The sequence below is a fragment of the Orcinus orca genome, chromosome 12 (genome assembly GCF_937001465.1).
Source record: "Orcinus orca chromosome 12, mOrcOrc1.1, whole genome shotgun sequence".
NCBI classification, from domain to species: Eukaryota; Metazoa; Chordata; class Mammalia; order Artiodactyla; family Delphinidae; genus Orcinus; species Orcinus orca.
The window spans coordinates 8,697,758-8,718,508 of NC_064570.1; the positions used below are offsets into that span (position 1 = coordinate 8,697,758).

Here is a 20,751-nt window from a genome sequence, read left to right on the forward strand (position 1 = left end):
TGAATATAGATGCAAAAATTCTCAACAAAATATTAGCAAACCAAATCCAACAACATATAAAAAAGATCATACACCATGACCAAGTGAGATTCATCCCAGGGTAACAAGGACGGTTCAACATACACAAATCAATCAATGTGATACTCCACAGCAACAAAAGACAAAAACCACATGATCATCTCAACAGATGCAGAAAAAGCATTTGATAAAATTCAACATCCATTCATGACAAAAACTCTTATCAAAGTGGGTAAAGAGGGAACCTAACTCAACATAATAAAAGTTATTTATGACAAACCCACAGCCAACATAATACTCAACAGTGAACAGCTGAAAGCCTTCCCACTAAAATCTGGAGCAAGACAAGGATGCCCACTCTCACCACCTCTATTCAACAGAGTACTGGAAGTCCTAGCCACAGCAACTGGACAAGAAAAAGAAATAAAGCATATCCAAATTGGAAGGAAAGAGGTAAAACTGTCATTATATGCAGATAACATAATGCTATTTATAGAAAACCCCAAAGAATCCACGCAAAAACTACTAGAACTGATAAATGAATTCAGCAAGGTAGCAGGATACAAGATTAACATACAGAAATTGGTTGCATTTATTTACATTAACAATAAAATATCAGAAAGGGAAAGTAAAAAAAAAAATCCCTCTTAAAATCACATCAAAAAAAATAAAATACAGGATTTCCCTGGTGGCGCAGTGGTTAAGAATCTGCCTGCCAATACAGGGGACACGGGTTCGATCCCTGCTCCAGGAAGATCCGACATGCCGTGGAGCAACTAAGCCCATGTGCCTCAACTACAGAGCCAGCACTCTAGAGCCCTCGAGCCACAACTACTGAGCCCGCGTGCCACAACTACTGAAGTCCGCACGCCTAGAGCCCGTGCTCCGCAACAAGAGAAGCCATCCCAATGAGAAGCCCGCACACCATAACGAAGAGTGGCCCCTGCTCGTCACAACTAGAGAAAGCCCACGTGCAGCAACGAAGACCCGATGCAGCCAAAAATAAAATAAAAATTAATTAATTAATTAATTAAAAAATACTCAGGAATAAACCTGACCAAGGAGGTAAAAGACTTGTACCCTGAGAGCTATAAACACTGATAAAGGAAACTGAAGATGATTTAAAGAAATGGAAAAATATCCCATGTTCGTGGATTAGGAGAATTAATATTGTTAACATGGCCATACTACTCAAAACAATCTACTGATTTAATGCTATCCCTATCAAATTACCCATAACATTTTTCACAGAACTAGGACAAATAATCCTAAAATTTACATGGAACCATAAAAGACCCAGAATTGCCAAAGCAATCCTGAGGAAAAAGAAGAAATCTGGTGGCATAACCCTCCCAGACGTCAGACAATACTATAAAGCTACAGTAATCAAAATAACATGGTATTGGCACAAAAACAGACATATGGATCACTGGGACAGAATAAAGAGCCCCAAAATAAACCCATACACCTATGGTCAATTAATCTTTGACAAGGGAGGCAAGTACATACAATGGAGAAAAGACAGACTATTCAGCAAGCAAGTGGTGCTGGGAAAGTTGGACAGCTGCATGTAAATCAATAAAGTTAGAACACACCCTCAAACCATACACAAAAATAAACTCAAAATGCCTTAAAGACTTAAATATAAGACATGACACCATAAAACTCCTAGGAGAGAATATAGGCAAAACATTCTCTGACATAAATCGTAGCAATGTTTTCTTAGGTCAGTCTCCCAAGGCAATAGAAATAAAATCAAATATAAACAAATGAGACCTAATTAAACTTATAAGCTTTTGCACAGCAAAGGAAACCATAAACAAAATGAAAAGACAACCTATGAACTAGGAGAAAATATTTGCAAATGATGTGACTGACAAGGTCTTAATTTCCAAAATATACAAACAGTTCATACAACTCAATAACAACAACAAAAAAACCCAATCAATAAATGGGCATAAGACTTAAATAGACATTTCTCCAAAGAAGACATAGAGATGGCCAATAGGCACATGAAAAGATGCTCAACATTGCTAATTATTAGAGAAATGAACATCAAAACTACAGTGATGTGGGGCTTCCCTGGTGGCGCAGTGGTTGAGAATCTGCCTGCCAATGCAGGGGACAGGGGTTCGAGCCCTGGTCTGGGAAGATTCCACATACCATGGAGCAACTAGGCCCGTGAGCCACAGCTACTGAGCCTGTGCGTCTGGAGCCTGTGCTCCGCAACAAGAGAGGCCGCGACAGTGAGAGGCCCACGCACCGCGATGAAGAGTGGCCCCTGCTTGCCACAACTAGAGAAAGCCCTCGCACAGAAACGAAGACCCAACACACCCAGAAATAAATAAATAAATTTATAAAAAACAAACAAACAAAAAAACTACAGTGATGTACCACTTCACACCAGTCAGAATGGCCATCATTTTAAAAATCTACAAATAACAAATGCTGGAGAGGGTGTGGAGAAAAGGGAACCTACACTGTTGGTGGGAATGTAAATTGGTGCAGCCACTATGGAGAACAGTACTGAGGTTTCTCAAAAACTAAAAATAGAGTTGTCCTATGATCCAGCAATCCCACTCCTATGCTTATGTCTGGACAACACTATAATTCAAAAAGATATATGTACCCCTATGTTCATAGCAGCACTATTTACAATAGCCAGGACATGGAAACAACCTAAATGTCCAATGACAGATGAATGGATAAAGAAGATGTGGAACATACATACAGTGGAATACTACTCAGCCATAAAAAGAATGAAATAATGCCATTTGCAGCTACATGGATGGACCTAGAGCTTATCATACTAAATGAAGCCAGAAAGAGAAAGACAACGACCATATGCTATCACTTATATGTGGAATCTAACATATAACAAATGAACTTACTTAAAACAGAAATTGTCGCAGACATAGAGAACAGACTTGTGGTTGCCAAGGTGGAGAGGAGGCGTGAGAGGGTTGGACTGGGAGTTTGGGATTAGCAGATGCAAACTATTACATATAAAATGGATAAACAACAAAGTCCTACTGTACAGCACAGGGAACTATATTCAGTATCCTGTAATAAACCATAATGGAGAAGAATATGAAAAAGAATATATAATATGTATAACTGAATCACTTTGCTGTACAGCGGAAACTAACACAATATTGTACATCAATTTCACTTCAATTAAAGAAACAAATGGAAAACTGCTGCTCACCTCTGATCCCGACGAAGACGGTCAGGCCGAAACAGACGAAGAAGACGACGAACACGAGGACGAAGTGGCGCTTGGAGAGCGTGTACAGCCGCATGGGCGCCAGCCTGCGGGGAGAAGCCGGGGTGAGGGGCGGCAGGGCGAGGGCCTCCCCAGCCTGCGAGCCCTCGCCTAAGAGGAGGACCTATACTCAATCCAGGTGACTCGGCTGACAAAACCACCTAAATAGCCTTAGTGACCACTGCTGGGGTGGGGGCCATTCCGGTATGTTCTGGGCCTGGCACCCTGTGCCGCAGGGGGCCAGGCAAACCCCACCCTTGTGGCAGGAGAAGGCGCTTCAAAGCCCACTCGGGGCACGTTCGCCAGGCCACAGAGCAGGGCTGAACCCCTCCACACCCCCGTTTTCAGCAGCTAGAGCAGAGTCCAGGCGCAGGGAGGACCCTAACTCCTCACACGCAGATGCCACAGTCAAGCCCAGACTGGGGGTTCCAGGCGCCCCGGAATCGTATGTCCTAGCCGGTCTTCCCGCCAGCCCCCAGCTTTGTGTTTCCTGTCCAGGGCTCCCCCCCTCACTGGCCTCACCCATCGTGGTGAGGCTCAGCCTGGCCTTCACTTGGGGTCTGCTTTTGATGCAACTCAGCACGCTGCTGCGGTTCTCTGCGAGTGACACGGATATGAAAGCGATTCAGAGGACGCGTCCTAACACCCGAGCATCGGCTCCCTCCTGTTCACCCCTACTTCTTTCTTTGGTCAGAAGACAATGGTGGTGGGGTAGGTCTCACTTCTCTTTTAGAACTCCCTACACCAGGAGCCAGGAAACAAAAGGGAAGTCTGGGAAGGACAGACATAAACGCTGGAGAGTGGCAGGTCCTCAGCGCCGCCCCTACAGGCAGCCCCAGACAGGCTGGAACGCAGGTGCAGGCCCAGCTCCGATTCCCCCGAGACAAAGGGGAGGCCGGCCCCCCACCCTGTAGCCCACTGGGCAGGCCCAGAGCCCCGAAAGATGAGAGCCAGGGGGGTGTTCTGTCTTGCTTTGCTCCCGACGTCCTCTTCCGTGCCCAGCACTTCCTGGTCTGGGGAGCTGAGCGGGCAGGAGGAATTTCTCATGCCTGCCTCTCAGGAAGGTGACAACTGCCCCCCACCGGGAGGGGGAGAATCGGGCTCTGAACCGGAAAGGGAGGGAAGGCTGTTTGCTCTTGCGGTATCAAGTTCACGGCCGTGTGCACATGCGCACCCTCTCCCTTACATGGCCAAGGCAGCCGTCCCGAGCTGGAAACAAGCTGGGCGGCATCCCAGGGCAAAGGTGGCCCTAAGTCTCCCTGACGTGGCTTTGCTGACACTGAGTCAGCGCTCTCCTGCCAGGCCCAGGTGAGTGAACTTTCAGATGGGCATGCCCATGCTTCACTGGGTGACGGGACCAGTGAAGAAATAAAGGAACCAGTGTTTTTCCCTCTGGGACTCAGGTCTGAAGGTTGGACCACCAATGACCCCGCTGTGCGTGGGGAGCGAGAGCTCGTGAATTAAGTGGCCTAATCCCAACTCAGATTTTGGACCCTAAAGATCCTAAAAGGCCCGAAAGCCTTACGCCATTAGAGCCAGAAATCACGTCAGGGAAGAAGTCCGGCTCCTTGGATTTGCACACGGGGAGCCCGAGGTCTAGAGACAGCAGGACTCTTGCCCAAGATGCCACAGCTCTGCCCTTGGCGGTCCCGGCGCTGCGGGAAGGAGGCTCTGGGAAGCAGGACGGAAGCGAGCGGACCCCGCCCCCCACCCCACGAGGGCCTCTGTGGAAGCCGGGTGGAGTGCAGGGCTGGCACGAGGAAGGGCTCCTGTGTCGCTTCCCTGTCCCCTCGTCCCCCTCCCATGAGAGGCCTCAGCACACCCTGAAGAGGGAAGACTTCCTCGTAGCTGCGCATCTCTACGTGGAGCAACGGCGCATGAAGCTAAACGGACTGGATGCTGGGGACGTGCAAACACGGTCAGGTGTGAACAGCACTGCCCCGATGCCGACCTGAGCGCTGACAAACGTGCCACGGGTTCTGGACACCGACACGAGGGGAAGCCCCGTGAAGGGTGTGCAGAAACACTCGGTACAGTCTTGGCCACTTTTCTGTAAATCGAAAGTTGTTTAAAAAAATTACACAAAGTCATTCACGGCCCCCCCTCCCCCGGGCTGCTCTCGGGGTGACCCTGGGGCTCTGAGGGGCACCAAGGGCTCCCCAGCAGAGGTGAAAGCACAGAACGGAGGGTTTGGAAGCAGAGGAAAACAGAATAAGAAAAGTTATATCTAAAATTTGATTTTTAAAACATTACCAACAAAACGCATTATCAATGATTTACTATAAAAGCCCAGCTACTCAGCAGGTGAGAAGGAGCGCTGAAGAAAGAGGGTTCAGAAAGACAACGGCACAAGGTCAAACGCCCGCAGCACACAGACCACGCTGGGTATTTTTCCAGTTTTCTCCTCGGGAACTCAATAAAGGTCTGTCGTTTCCCCTTCCTTAAAACTTCCACTTCAATCCAATTTATTAGATACGTCCCTGCTTCGGCAATCAAGCCTCACCCAGCTGGACAAAAAAAAGACACGGAGGCAGCAAAACAAGCCCCCGCGTGAGCAGATGTCACGGCACAAGCAGCCCCGCTGACCAGGGCTCGCTGGGGACAGGGTGGGCACGGGCCTCGTTTCCCTCCGTCCCCGTCTCCCGAGCGGCAGGACACCGCCTCAGGCAGCCTCACGTCGGGGGGACGCTGCAGCCTCGGTGTCCCGGGCCGCGGGCCCGCGCCCAGACTGCAGGACCCAGCTGGCGACGCCTCCGTCTCCACCGGCCTACTCACGACGCGTCACTGGAAGCTCCGAAGCAGTTCGCCGAGAACCCAGAGGCTCCCGGCACCTCGGGGACCGCACGTGATTCCCGACAAACCACAGGCCCACACGGCTGAGCACAGTCCACAGAACTCCCGGGCGCCGTCGTGACGGCGGCAGAAGCCGCGGCGCGGCGGCGAAGAGTCACGGAGAGCAGCCCGGGCCGCCCCCGCGGGCTTCGCCCGGCCCCTCACGCTCGCCGCCTGCCTCCTGGCTTCCTGCCCCGACGCCGCACCCGGCGGCTCCTCTGCCTGCTGCCCAGCCCTGCCGCCTGCTGAACAGCCCAGCCAACGTGAAGCAGCCCACAGCCGGGCGTGTCCCCGTGAGCAGACAGCCCTCACGCCCTGTGATCGGCCGCCAGCCGGAGGAGCGCCTCTGCTCAGAGGTCAGACTTTGACGCGGAAAACAGACGCGGCCGAGCACCCAGCGGGCTCCAAGCCACCCTCATCTCCTCGTCTACAGTCGCCCACCCGCTTCTGGCAACTCTCCAGCCCAGAGTCAGGACCCCACGCGGACCCTCCAACACCCGTGGACCTCCTGCTTCCTCGTTAACGGTCCTTCCGCCTCCAGGACCATCCCCAGCGTCCTGCCTGCCCCGACCCCACTCAAAACTCGTGGCTCCCAAGACACTTTCCCTTAGGAGTCCTACATCCCGTCACGGTCAATAGGTTTAAGACTGAACCCATTAAAAAACAAAATAACATAAACGAAAAACCTGCTTCCACTGCCCATTTCTGGCCTCTCCGCTTTCTCCATCCCCACCTCCAGAAACCCTGGAGTCACCTCCGACGTCCGCCTCTCATTCATCCCACACAGCCAGCCCGGAAGAAGTGATGCCTCTCTTCTCTGCACCCCCAGCACACCAGTCCCGCAGTCCAGGCCCTCATCACCTCCCACTCAGCCCCTGCAGCAGCCTTCCAGGTGTGCCTTCCTGTGCGGGTGTTATGGCACTGTTAACATGCTACTCCGACACAGAGAGCAACTCGACTGAGTTTAAACGCCTTCCTATGGCCTTCGAGGCCCCCAAATCCGCCCCTAAGTTCCCACCGTCCTGCATGTACCCTGCGAGAATCACTACCTCCTTAGTCAGCACAGCTGCCTTCTCAGGTAGGGACTACTAACAGCCCCATCTCACAGATGAGAAAGCTGAGGCTCAGCAAGGTAGGTGACCTGCCCTAGATCTCAAAGCAGAGGCTGCATTCAAACACAGGCGTCAGACTCCAGGGCTTCGCGCTTAAATTCTATAAAGCTTCCCACCGTGGTCAAGCCTGAGTCCAGACTAGCCCATTCAGGTACTGCTCTCCTGATCTGAAACGCTCTCTCTTCTCCCTACCAAACTATCCAAATCAGACCCAGCATTCATGGCTCACCTGTGTGTCCCACCTTCTCCATGAAGCTTTCCCTCGCTTCTCCACCTCTCATGGCTGCCCAGGCCTTTAAACCACTACAACATGTGTGGCCTGCACTACATAGCTGAGTGCTTGAAAATAAAGCATCAATCTACCCACATGGACACCAGACAGACACGTGGTGCGCATTCAGAAAACATCTATTCGACTCAACTTTTATTAGTTTTCTCCAAAGTGTTCATGTAGTTCCCTCAAATTGGTGGTGAGATGCCAGGGAGCAGGGAAGGGGCTCCCCATTTCCCCATGCAACCTGGCCAGGTCAAGCACCGCTGCCGATGCAGTCTTCTACCTAGATAACCACGGCAGGAAGACTTCCTACAAAACCCTGCCAGCTCACCATCAGTGTCTCTCTTTTTCTTCTCCTGATGGGTCCCATACATCAGTCTTCCTCTCCAGGTCCATGGATCTTTCCACACTCAGGCATCTAAAACACACTCAAAAATTCTGGTCTCTTTGGAGCCCCCATGCCCTTGGAAGACCTTTCAAATGCAATGGAACAGATTGTCGCCTTGGCACCAGCTTGTACTCTTTAGGTTCCTGCTAAATTAATCTCAATTTTCATGGGTAATTTACAATATCACAGACATATTTCCTAGAGAAACTAAAAATACATTTCTTGGAAAGCCAACGCCCAAAATTGCAGCTTTAATCCAAATCACTGTAAGCCCTGCCTTCCCTCCATGATGCATATTCATGGCCACTTCCAAGAGACGCTTCCAAAGGAGGCGAATCTCTGGAGACATCAATTCCCATGAGAGAACGGCTGGAGAACTTACTCTGCAGGGCTCTCCACAGGCGAGCACCATCTTCACCTTACTGGGGCTCCTTGGCACGTTGCTGCTCTAGGCCTCTCTTCTCTACTCTCACTCCCCAGGTGACCTCATCCTGTTTCAGGCTTTAGAGACAATGCACATTCGTATCTCAGCCCAGCTGGACTCTGGACTTCCATGAAAAGCCTACTTGACAGCTCCACTTGGATACCTGGTAGGCATCTCGAGTGTGACGCATCGAAAACCAGACCCCTGACCTCCCGCTGAGGTCACACCCTTGTTCAGACGCCCTTTCCTTCACCGGCCAGCGGGAAAGCCTGTGTCCCCATCAGGGCCACCAAGCACTCCCGACAGGCCACAGCCAACACTCCTTTTCCCACTAAGCACTTCTCCCTCCCACGCAGGTCTCAGAGGAGTTAATAAAGCAGCACTAGAAAGAAACTGTAGGGGAGGCAAGCACTCGATGAGCCTCTTTATGGGCCTGGAGCAGAATGACCATGAAATGGACAGAACTCGGGTGAGCAGAGAGGGCGAGAAAATGCCTCGAGGTACGTCTCTAAGCGATGCGGAGAGCAGGATGGGAGGCAACCAGCACCACAACCTCTGCCTTTGACGGAGCCCCTGGGGCCAACCAGCATGTGGCCAGGCAGGAGAAAACAGCACCGGGAGCTGCAGGGGTCTCAGAATCAGTTGTGTGTTTTTTTGTTTTTGAAAACCAAAGCAAGCACTGATAGATATTCAATCTGAAGACTTTTTTCCCAGAAAAATGCCATCATGGATCTTGTCCAAGTTTGACGCATCTTTATGACACCACAGAATTACATATTCCGTCTCAGCCCCTCAAGTCACGGTGCAGCAGGCAGGTAAGACTGAAACTGCTTCGGGATTACAAACTTTGCTGTTTGCTCACCTCATACCCAGATTTCCCACTTTAGAATTAAAAAATTAGAGTCTGGGCAGTGGAAAGGGATTTTTGATCTCTCAGTCTGTTCTCAAGTTTTAGTTAGGATTTTATTTTTCTCACAATCTGTATAAAAATCATTTGTCTCCCGGGGCCCAGAGCACTGGCCTGGTGCCCGTCAGGCTGGGTTCAAATCCTGGCTCCCCCACTTCCCTGGGCAACCAGGTAACTTCTCAGGATGTCAGCATCCTCGTCTGCAAACCAGAGACAGGCAGAATGACACCCACAGGACCAGTGGGAGCACAGACGAAAAATGAAACACTTAGAACAGTGTAGTAAGCACAGAGGAAGAACTCAATTGTGTCAGTTATTAATAGTAATGGTTGTGCTTTTCCCCTGCCCCCCTTTTTTTTTTTAATCTCAGTTTTCATCCAACCGATATCCCTGATGATCCACTACGTAAAATGTCCCCTCCTCTGGTTCAGAACCCAACTAACTGCAGGAAAGGGCAGGAGGGGTCAGTGTTCCCTACGCACCTACTTGGTACCCAGCCAGGTGCTTCCCTGTGAGGCAGGTATCATCAGCCCATTTTATATATGGGAAAATAGAGGCTGGGGAAAGTATACACCCACTTAAGTCCCGGTCAGCAGGAGACAGAGGTGGGATTTGAATCCACAGGGTCAGGGTGGAAAGGAGGCCCACCACTCCCTCACTCTCTGGCACCCTCACCAAACTTTCCTTTTTAAATAATCCACCATTTAGTGGGGTTTGAGAGGGAGAAACTCTGAGAAGAAGAACAGAATAGGAATTCTGAAATTTCAATCAACCAACTTGAATATATCACAGAAAAATTATCTTTAGTTGTTCAAAAAAGCCATTATACAAACATTCAAGGCCCAACGACCTCAAAAAGTATTTTAATGAACGATGTTCTAAGCTTCTCAAGGAACCAAGAATTCATGTGTATCCTTGCTAGGCCGCAAGCCCAGTGACTCACAGCCAGGAGCACGTTGGTCAGGTCATCGAATACCCTTCCCATGGCAAACAGAACAAAGAAGCCGGCCACATACTGGGCAGCGCGGCCCGGTGGTTAAGAACTTGGGCTCTGGAGGCCGACTGCCTGGGCTGGAAGGCCCCTGTACCACTGACCAGCAGGGTGACCTGGGGGGAACAACGTCACTTCCCGGGGCCTCTGGTTCCTGAACTGTAAAATTCAGGAAACTGAGGGACCCCACCGCCGAGGGCTGCTGTGACAACGAAGTGAGTTATGACAAGGGAGCCTTGCTAACACTCAGTCTGGGCCAGCTGTTACTGAGGCAGGGGAGTATATCGACCTCAAGACTGTGGGCCCTAGAGCCCACTCCCGGGCTTCCATCCTCTGTGACTTACTAGCCATGACCTGGAGAAACGCACTTGACTTCTCTGCACCCCCGTTTTCTCATCTGTAACACTGGGATAAGAGAAAGTTCTTCATGGGAAGGGTGGTTATGAGGCTTACGTGAAACGACGTGCGTGAAGTGCTGCAGCAGTACCTGGTACACGGTAAACGCCATGTCATCTTTCATTAGCTTTAAGATCCTTCTGGCTCAGAAAATAAATTACCCGAAGGGATGCAATGCTAAACAACTCTCTGGCTGCAGGAACAGGATTCTGACCCAGCTCTGCTGTCTCCTCAAGCACCAGGACACTCAGAAGACCTGGGCCACAGCAACCACAGCTGGACTCCACTGTGCTCATTTGTGCCACCCCTTCGCTGCTGCAGAAAAGAAATCTAAATAACACACTTCTGCACTAAATGCACCCAGGATGAAGGAGACATGTAAAACACACTCTTTAAAAACTGGCTGTAAATGCCAGGGTTTCCCTGGTGGCGCAGTGGTTGAGAGTCCGCCTGCCGATGCAGGGGACACAGGTTTGTGCCCTGGTCCGGGAGGATCCCACATGCCGCGGAGGGGCTGGGCCCGTGAGCCATGGCCGCTGAGCCTGCGCACCTGGAGCCTGTGCTCCGCAACGGGAGAGGCCACAACAGTGAGAGGCCCGCGTACCGCAAAAAAACAAAAACAAAAACAAAAACAAAAACAAAAACTGGCTGTAAATGCCAATCAAGACACACAAGAGGCAACCTGATTGAAGTTTGCAGAGAAATGCTAGTTAAGAGCAAAGAAACAATGAACCTGAGAAATCTCGGCCACGCAGGGCCCACGCAAGAACCGCTCAAACAGGTGTTCCTGTTAGTCACATTTAGCAACTGATTGAGACACGCCCTACCCCATCCTCCCCCCACCCCCACCGGAACTCTCAGCGCTCTTGCTTCCCTAGCATCATCAGAAAAGGAATGGAGTTTGCAGGAAACTTAAGCAGAAAGTTTTTAGAACTGGGAACTCTTTTTCTGACTGGTTTTGGTGGCAATCTCTCCTGCCCTCTTGAAAAGAATAGGCTGGGCTGCACCTGAACAGGGAGGTCAGTGCAACAGGCCTGCGTGAATCCCCCGGCCCCTAGGCGTGCTCCTGCAGGCCCCTCTATCCTCTTCCAATCTCCCCCAGCCCGTTCCTTCTCCTGGCTTCTCTTCCCGCTCCTGTCACTTCTCACCTTTGTCGCCACGGGTCTCCTTGTCACATCTGCCGACAAGAGCACTTTGACCCTACCAGGCGCTGAAGTCCCGCACACGCTTCAGATTTTCAGGCTTTTTTTTTTTTTTTTTGGTAGGATGTTTATTGGCTGCCAAAGACTTTTTGTGACTTGCAGGTCCCTGCCGTTCTGAGTGCTGGACGATGGTCGCTGGCTGACCTCCAGAGAAGCACACCCCTGGCCCCTTGCTCAGCAGGAGAGCATCTGCATGGCCTACCCTCTGCGGGGGGAGCGACTCGAAGCTCCACTCAAGTCCTTCATTCAAACTGTGGTTTTACAGCTCCTCCGTTAGTTACTGGCTCAGCCTGGTCTACTTGGCTGTCAGGTAACAGGGCACAGGGCTCCCGCAGGAGACACGGACTGCCGTCAGCTACCACCCACACGGCTTCAAACTCTCTGCCTCTCCACGTCCTAGGGAGATCACGCCACCACATGCCACCCCGGCTGCCGTGCAGTGTGGGCCCAAGGAGACTCGGTATGCGAGGACCTCCTAAACATGCTACGTTGTCACTCCGCCACAAGGTCACCATTTCACGCAGTATTCCCAGCGGTGCTATTCACATATACCACAAAGGAATGGCGCCCCCGGAGCTGGAGAGAGGCAGTACTGCTAGCCTATCTCCGTTAGGGTTTAATTAAAAGACAGACCTCTGAAACACCCATCTGGGACTGACATTTTGTGCAAGTCAGCTTTCCTATGTTGTGTGAAAGTGATCAAGTCAGAAACTTCTACAGAAGCAGGAGGAAAAACCTTTCCTTCCACCACACGTGTTTGCATTCAGGCAACACACTCAGATCTTGCGTCTGGTATATCCACAGTCAGAGAAATCAGCAGGGGTCCACTGCAAACCTCTAAAACCTCAAACGCACAGAGAAACTCACACAGTCCCGCCTTAGGGCTGCCTTCAATTGTGGGAACCTGCCCGCCAAACCTGCTCCACGCTGCAGAGACTCCGGGCAACCCTTCTCTCCACATTTGGAACTCAAGTGCTAAACTTCTTTTTAATTCTCTCTCCTCGTTTTCCGCATGTCCCCTGAGGGGCACCCAGGTGACTCTGTTGCATCAAAAGCAAGCTTTAGGGATGGCGTCCATGGGGCCCTGGACAGGTTTTTCCTCATTAAAACCCCTGAACTTCACAGAAATAATAGGTCCGAAGTCAGCATATTGTAAAACTCATAAACCTCGGTATCCCCGAGATCTAAAGAGGCTGCAGCAGGCTCCCAAAATCATCAAAAAGCCAATGGAGAGCGCCTCTCTCTACCTGGCGCTGGGCTCCATCACAAAAAGCAGTAGGGCGCCCAGGGCGCTTTTCACAAGAGGTGACGAACAGGGCCACTGCCCGGGGCACGGGATCACCACCTTCCCAGCGGGGAGGCCGGGCGGGGGCTCCGGGAGGGACCAGCCACTCCTCAGCCATCTCCTTGGAGCTGCGCTGGGGAAGGACGGGGGTCACCCGGCTCTCCGGGAACGAGCAGGGCCAGTGCTGGCCTCGCAGGGCCTTCCTGAGATGCGCTCGGGCCAAGGCCCGCCCTGGATCCCTGACCCCGTCTCCGCTACTAACTCCGGCCGGGCCGGCAGGCCCGTGGAGGGGCCCCTGAGCCGAGTCACCCCCACGAAGCCCCGGCTGCGCCCCGAGCTCCACGTGGGCGGGGGGACCCGCGGCAGGGCTCCCGGGAGCGGGACGCGGGAGCCCCAAGTCCGGGCCCGGGCGCCCGGGGGACCCCTGCCCCGCACCCCCTCACGCGCCGCCCGGGCCTGCACTCACGGTTCCATCGCGGGGCCCCGGCCCTCGGCGCCGGGCGGGCTCGGGGCAGCGCAGCCGCGGCAGCCGCAGCCGGAGCCAGAGCCGGAGCGACGGCGGGCCGGGAGCTGCCGGCTCCCTGCAACTCGTCAGAGCCCGACGCTCGGCCGCGGTCACGTGCGCGGAAGCGGCTCGCGCGGCGGGGGGGAGGGGCCGGGGGAGGGGGCGCCGGCCGGGCTGGCGGGGCTTTGAGGCCGCGGGCAGCGGCCCAGCGGCGCGTCCACCTCCCCTGCGCCCCGGGAGCGCCGAGGCCGCCCTGGGAGGGGGGGTGGTCAGACTAGGGTTCACAAGAGAATGAATGAAGGACCTGACTCTCACTCCTTGTCCCTAGCCGAGGGGACAGCACGTCAATTCACTCACCCTCCTCCATCAGGGCATGAGAAAGGCCGGGGGAGTCCATGAATGTCCTGCCGTTGTCTGAAAGGCTCCTTGGTGTCTGCATTTTTCTGGGGGGAGGATCTATACGTTTTCATATTCCCAAAGAGGTTTGTGACCCCAAAGATGTTAAAAGCCAGGGCAAACCTCTGACACCCCCAAGTGATGACGACAGGAGAGCCTTCCCAGCTCTTTCCGGTAGCTTCTCCCGCAAACCTTTTCTGAATTACAGCTACCATAGCGTGCAGATTTTCCGTCCGCTATGCAAGCGCTGTCCCTCAGGAAGGATGTGGGGTGGAGGCAGGGCAAAGCAGCAGCCCGAATCCTAGGAATGACAAAAGACTATTTCTCGAGTTTTTTTTTCACACACTCTGGAGTGGGGAGGAGAGGGTGTTTCCTGCCAAGACCAGGGAACACAAACTGGGAACAGGGGGCAGCAGCGTCTAAAGGGGCAGCTGCCACTCTGCGCTTTGAGAGCGCCTGACTTCAAACATGACTTCGTGTGATATCCTTCCGATTCTAAAATGTTCGAAACTAATTCAAAAAAGAGTTCAAACTCTGAGGGTGAAAGCAAACACATTTGCTGGCGGCATTTGCCCAGAGGCAGCCGGTTTTTACCACCCAACTGAAGCAGGATTATCTGGTATAGAAATGCCTGCTCTGAGGACTGTGCCAGCCACCTCGCCCCCCTGAGACATCCCCACAGAGCCCTTGCTGTTTTCCGATGACTCCAGGCTTTAAAAGAGGTGACATCTTTGAGGCCCAAACTGCCTCCTGGTAACTTCTCCAGGAAGTTGGTCCTCCCTTGAGCTGCGGCCCAGCATCACGTCAATCACTCTTATCCTCAGTTATTTGTTCTTCCAACATTAACTGAGCTCTCAGTGTGGGCCGGGCACGCCTCTCAGCTCTGGAAACACAAGGTGAATACATGGGCAAGTCCCTGTCCTCCTGGAACTAACCTTCTAGTGGAGGACACCGCCAGCGAACGAAGAATAACCAAATAATTACACAGTCATCACTGTGACGGGAAGGGAAACGGATGGGTGCTGTGAGGTGTCTGTGACCAAGGGAGGGGACCCACGTATTCTGGGGCTCAGAAGAAGCTGGTCTGACCGTCATCCATCCCTCACAGGACACTCCTCCACATTCACCTCCAGGCTCCCCTCCTCTGAGCGCGCTGCTGTGTGGCAAGCTCCCTCGTTAAGCTCAGAAGGGAACGTGTATCAGGGGAGGCCTGTATCAGCCTGAGAGTGAGTTCGTCCTTTGGCAGCGTCAACCCGTTGGGCCCATTATTCCATTCTCAGGTCGTCCCCTCAGCTGTCCACTCAGGTTCATGCTCTCCAGTGAGGATAACCGGCAATTGCTGAGCACCTGCAAAGCCTAAGGCCTGAGCCAATGAATTCTCTCAACAACTTGATGAGTTATCAGTGGTCATCGTCCTCACTTATAGCTAGGAAACTGAGGCCTGAAGACGTTACCTGATTCTCTCAGGAACTACTGATAAGAACCCAGCATGACCTGACCCCAGTGTGGGACCTCCAGTGTTGGTGTATCACGCACTGATGAATGGGACAGGGATACAGTGACCAGCTGAGGTCGGATGCAAATGGGCCGCCAGCTGTAGTCTCTCTAACCACAGAGACACTCAGATGCTAATGGACCACCATCTCTAACCACAGAGACACTCAGATGCTAATGGACCACCATCTGTAGTCTCTAACCACAGAGACACTCAGCCCACATTTATCAACTTTGTTCTTATTTTAAAACCTTCTAAAATCCAGTTATGCTATGATCAAGATGTTAGAAATAAGATTGGCCTGACACCACTTATTCTTAGAAAAACGCTGCTCATATCTAATGTTCACTTCATTTTCTAAGGGCCAACAAACCATCCTTTTAAATAATTTCCTTCTAGAATAGGACCAAAGTCAAGCCCACCAGTCTGCAGCTTGCTGACTTCCACTCACAGCTGTTTCTCAGAGTTGACCGCAACAACTCAAGACGCCCATCTGCACATGCTGTGACACCCTAGGAAATCAGCTGTCTGTTCCAAGAGACGTGCACTCACTTCCCAATTCAGCAACTGACATTCGTCTAGCATTTTATAAATACACTCTCGTGATTTCCTTGCCTATCTTAAGAAGAATAATCAGTAATGGCTAATACTGAGGACTCACGCTCCAGCTGAGCACTGAGTTAAGAAACAGAAACAGCTTATTCCAGTTCCCCCAGCCTACTGTCTTACCTGGGGCTGCCAAAACAAAATGCAGAGCGAGCGGCTTATGCAGTAGAAGTCCATTTCCTCACAGTTCTAGAGGCTAAAAGTCCAAGATCCAGGTTCTGGCCAATTTAGTTTCTGGTGAGGGCTCTCTTCCTGGCTTGCAGACAGCCACCCTCCTGCTGTGTCCTCACCGGGCCTTGCCCTGGTGTGTGCTAGAGGGAAGAGAAAGAGCACGAGCTCTCTCCTGTCTATTCTTACAAGGACATAACCCTATCAGATCAGGGCCCACACTTATGATCTCATTGAACCGTAATTACTTCCTTGCTCCTAATACAGCCACGCTGGGGGTTACAACTTCAACATATGAACTTTGAGGGGATACAAACATTTGTTCCATAACCCTCCTAAGTGGAAGATTTCTTGAAAAGAAAAACTGACGTACATAGTACAGTGAATATGGAAGAATTCAGTGTCAGCAACTCGAATTGCCTCCTCTTTCTTCCAAGGCAGGAAAATCTCAGTCTTGACATTCCCTTAAGCATGATGACAGTTGATGACGGTTCATGTTAGCAACATCTCTTCGCCTGTGGTTTTTTTTTTTGCGGCAGGCGGGCCTCTCATTGCTGTGGCCTCTCCCGTTGCGGAGCACAGGCTCCGGACGCGCAGGCCCAGCGGCCATGGCTCACGGGCCCAGCCGCTCCGCCGCATGTGGGATCTTCCCAGACCGGGGCACGAACCTGTGTCCCCTGCATCGGCAGGCGGACTCTCAACTACTGCACCACCAGGGAAGCCCCAGCCTGTGGTTTTGACAGCTCCTGGACAGTCATGTGCTGCTGACTCATCTTCCCTGCAATAAGCAGGGGTACTTCCGTGAGTGGCTCAGTTCTCTCCCCATGCTGCCTTCCCAGGACCGCCACATCCCCATCATTTGAAGGAGGGCTCGCGCCTTCCCAGCCCACTTGTTACATTACACGTGGGAACTTACTTCTCATTGTCTTATCTGCTCCTAAGAACTGATCATTAGAAGCAAGGGTCTACAGCAATCCCACTACTGGGCATATACCCAGAGAAAACCATAATTCAAAAAGACACATGCACCCCAATGTTCATTGCAGCACTATTTACAATAGCCACGTCATGGAAGCAACCTAAATGCCCATCGACTGACAAATGGATAAAGAAGATGTGGTACATATATACAATGGAATATTACTCAGCCATAAAAAGGAACGAAACTGGGTCATTTGTAGAGCCGTGGATGAATCTAGAGACTGTCACTCCCAGTGAAGTAAGTCAGAAAGAGAAAAACAAATATTGTATATTAACACATATATGTGGAACCTAGAAAAATGGTACAGATGAACCGGTTTGCAAGGCAGAAATTGAGACACAGATGTGGAGAACAAACGTATGGACACCAAGTGGGGAAAGCGGCGGGGCCGTGGGGGGGAGTGGGATGAATTGGGAGATTGGGATTTAAATATATACACTAATATGTATAAAATGGATAACTAATGAGAAGCTGCTGTATAAAAAAATAAATAAAATTCAAAACATAAATAAATGGCAAAAAAAAAATAAAGAAGCAAGGGTCTAACTCTTATTGGTTCAAATGCTTTCTCTTGCTTATCAAGTTCACAGAAGTTCTGCCCAGCACTTATTGACAGTATAAGGCTATCGCTTTGGCTTTCGTATCATTGCACTTGTTCCCATTATTTATTGTTGCATGACAAACTGCCCTGACATGTAGTAACTGTTGTAGTTATCTACCGCCACATAACAGGTTACCCCAGGACTTTGTGGCTTGAAACCGCACTTATTATCTCTCGGTTTCTGGGGGTCGGGAATCTGGGTGCTTCGGCTCAGGCTCACTCCCAGGCTGCGGTCAAGGTGTCAGCCAGGGCTGACGTGTCCTCAAGGCTCAACTGGGGAAGGAGCTGCCTCCAGGCTCACATCATGGCTGTTGGCAGCATCTGGAGGTCACACACAGTTCCTTGCCACGTGAGGCAGCGTACAACATGGCAGCTTTGCTTCCTCTGAGTGAGCATGTGAGAAGAACCAGAGAGAGTGAGAGCTCAGTGGAAGTCGGTCCTTTGTCCCCTAATCTCACAAGCAAGATCACCTCACTTTTGCTCTATCCTCTCCTTTGGAAGCAGATCACAGGTCCAACCCACACTCAAGGGGTGGGGATCATGTAAGGGTGTGAATACCAGGACGTGGGGGCCAGTGGGAGCCATTGTAGACGGCTTGAAACAGCATTTGGTTATCTCTCACGGTCTGTGTGTTGACTGAACTCAGCTGGGCAGCTCTTGCTGGGGGTCTCTCTCGAGAACGCAGTCAGATGACATCTGGGGCTGCAGTCCCGTGAAGGCTCAACTGTGCGGGACATCCAGAATGGCGTCTCCACTCTGGTGGAGGCATGTCTGGTGCTTCAGCTGGGATGGCTGGAAAGCTGGGGGCTGGCCAGACAGTCTTCCCTCCACGTGGCTCCCCCACATGGCTAGTTTGGGCTTCCTCACAATCTCAGGGAAGTCGGACTTCACACACGGTAGCTGGTTTCTCCTGGGACAGATGCTCTAAGACACCTAAGCAGAAGATGCAGGGCTGCAATGATCTACCCTCAGGCGTCATTCAGCATCTCTACCACCACATTCTATTGGTAAAAAGAGAGCCAGAGCCAGCCCAGATCCAAGAGCAAAGGACAACAAAAGAGCATGAATCCTGGGAGGAGGGGCTCTTTGGGGTACCATCTTTGGAGACTCGCTACCACAGTCTTGAAGTCCACAAACCAACATGTTTGCTTCACCTCCAAAGGTAAGATAACTATGCACAGAACTTTTGGAGTCACTTTTAAGTTTCCTACTGTGCTAAAGAGTTTACATTTATATTATCTCATTCTATCCTCTAAGCAACCATTAAAACAAACACGCTCTTTTGCCTTGGTACCTGTTGGTACTTGCAATAATGAAGACTAGTGAGTCTGCCGGTGCCCAGCCCTGCTGTCTCACACACAGCTCAGCACAACCCTTACTCAGGGCCCCCAGGTTCTCCTATTCACCAGGAATTAGTGTCTGTATACCACACCCTTCTCTGCCTCTGGTCGTTTGAGAGTTTCAAGCATCCGTCCCAATTTGTTAAAGTGAAACGTGTCTTTTATCCTCGACCTCTGGGCAGTGCCATCCCACCACCATCTCCTGTGACTTCACTCTGCTGACCTTCATTTGTCCTTAGCTTTCCAGGGCCTGGCCCCCAGCCTGGTACAGAAAGAAAACCGACACGTGTACTGAACAAATGACCCCACTGGATTTGTGAGATGACTGGTAATACACCAGTGTGTTTTCTAATAGTTTAGAGAATGGAGTGCGCCTTCCCATGGAAGGAAAGGGAAGGGGGTTACAGGGCAGTGAATGTATCCCTTGGAGGCGGATGTCTTCCGGCTTGAACAAATTGCTGGTCCTGGTTTTCCTGAGACTTTCCTGGGTTTACTACTGAAAGTCGCCTGTCTGGGGACCCCTGAGTCCCAGGCAACCCAGGACAGTTGGTCACCCTACTTCTGGCCAGTATTTTTTTCTGAATTACTGGGCAATTGTCTTAAGGTTTAAAGAATGTCTTAGCTTGGATCTCTCAAAAACAGACCCTGAGGCCAAAGTTTCCATGTTAACTTTACGGGGAGCAGGTTCAACCTCTGGGAAACAAGGAGGGCAGAGAATGAAGGGCAGCAGGGACACGGGAGGGTAAATTCAGGGAAGCACAAGCTGCCCACAGCTTCCCGACCAACACAGCTGGTTGCTCGGTCTTCCAGGATAGCTCGAGAGGGACAGACAGACACTACCAGGGTAGCTCCGGAAAGGCAGACAGAAACTACCATGTCGGGAAGGAACCTGTTGGCTCTGTCCTGCCATCTGTCTCCCACGGGTCAGAGTCTGACCTACACACCCAGGTTCTGTTCTGGGCCCCCGCAGGTGGCCACCGGGGAGCCAGGGCCCGTGGGCACCAGTCCAGTCCGTGTGGGATGAACCAGCCTCCCTGCCAGTCAGCTCCCAGGGCTCCCTAGTCTGTGCGGCGGAGGAGGCATAGGGCTGGGAACCACGTGAGCGTTCACAGGATGGCTCAGGTGAGTAAGCGAGGTACGGGGCCACAGTGGGGGTGGGATGGGTGGATATTGGGCAGGGCCCGGCAGATCTGGGGACCTGTCAACGGGATCCAGTACGAAGACATGGTGAAGGCTGAAATCGCTGTTGCAGGTATTGGGGAAATGAGCAGCCTGGGAAAACCTAGCAGGATTGGGGGCCTTTGTTGAGGCCCCAGCTAAGGCCCACGACCTCATTTTTTTTGGCCACTTCAAGATGCAGGCGGAATCTTAGTTCCCCGACCAGGGATTGAACCCGTGCCCCCTGCAGTGGAAGTGTGGAGTCTTAACCACTGGACCGCCAGGGAAGTCCCCCGTGATCTCATGTTAACGGTGACTTCCCTTAATGCCTGCCCGGTAGCGGTTTCCTCCTGCAACTGAGCAAAGTAAGCACAGAGATTTTGGTATTTTGATCAAAGACTGGGGG

General features: G+C 51.7%; 1 protein-coding gene across 8 annotated transcripts in view; it reads right to left on the reverse strand.

The window, feature by feature from the left end:
- The window catches only part of TMEM181 (transmembrane protein 181), a 66,553-nt gene that overhangs the window by 31,379 nt on the left and 14,423 nt on the right, over positions 1–20,751 (reverse strand). For 4 of the 8 annotated variants that reach the window (XR_007470577.1, XR_007470576.1, XM_033404021.2 and 1 more), the window contains exon 2: positions 3,227–3,330. Coding sequence is in view for 2 of the 8 variants with exons in the window: in XM_033404021.2 (XP_033259912.1) it covers positions 3,227–3,330 (104 nt within the window). In the remaining 6 variants the exon portion in view is untranslated. Of the gene's footprint in view, positions 1–3,226; positions 3,331–3,805; positions 3,881–6,058; positions 6,274–13,056; positions 13,244–13,560; positions 13,719–13,956; positions 14,226–20,751 lie in introns of those variants that run through there. The other 4 variants (XR_007470580.1, XR_007470578.1, XR_007470579.1 and 1 more) reach the window with 4 other exon arrangements.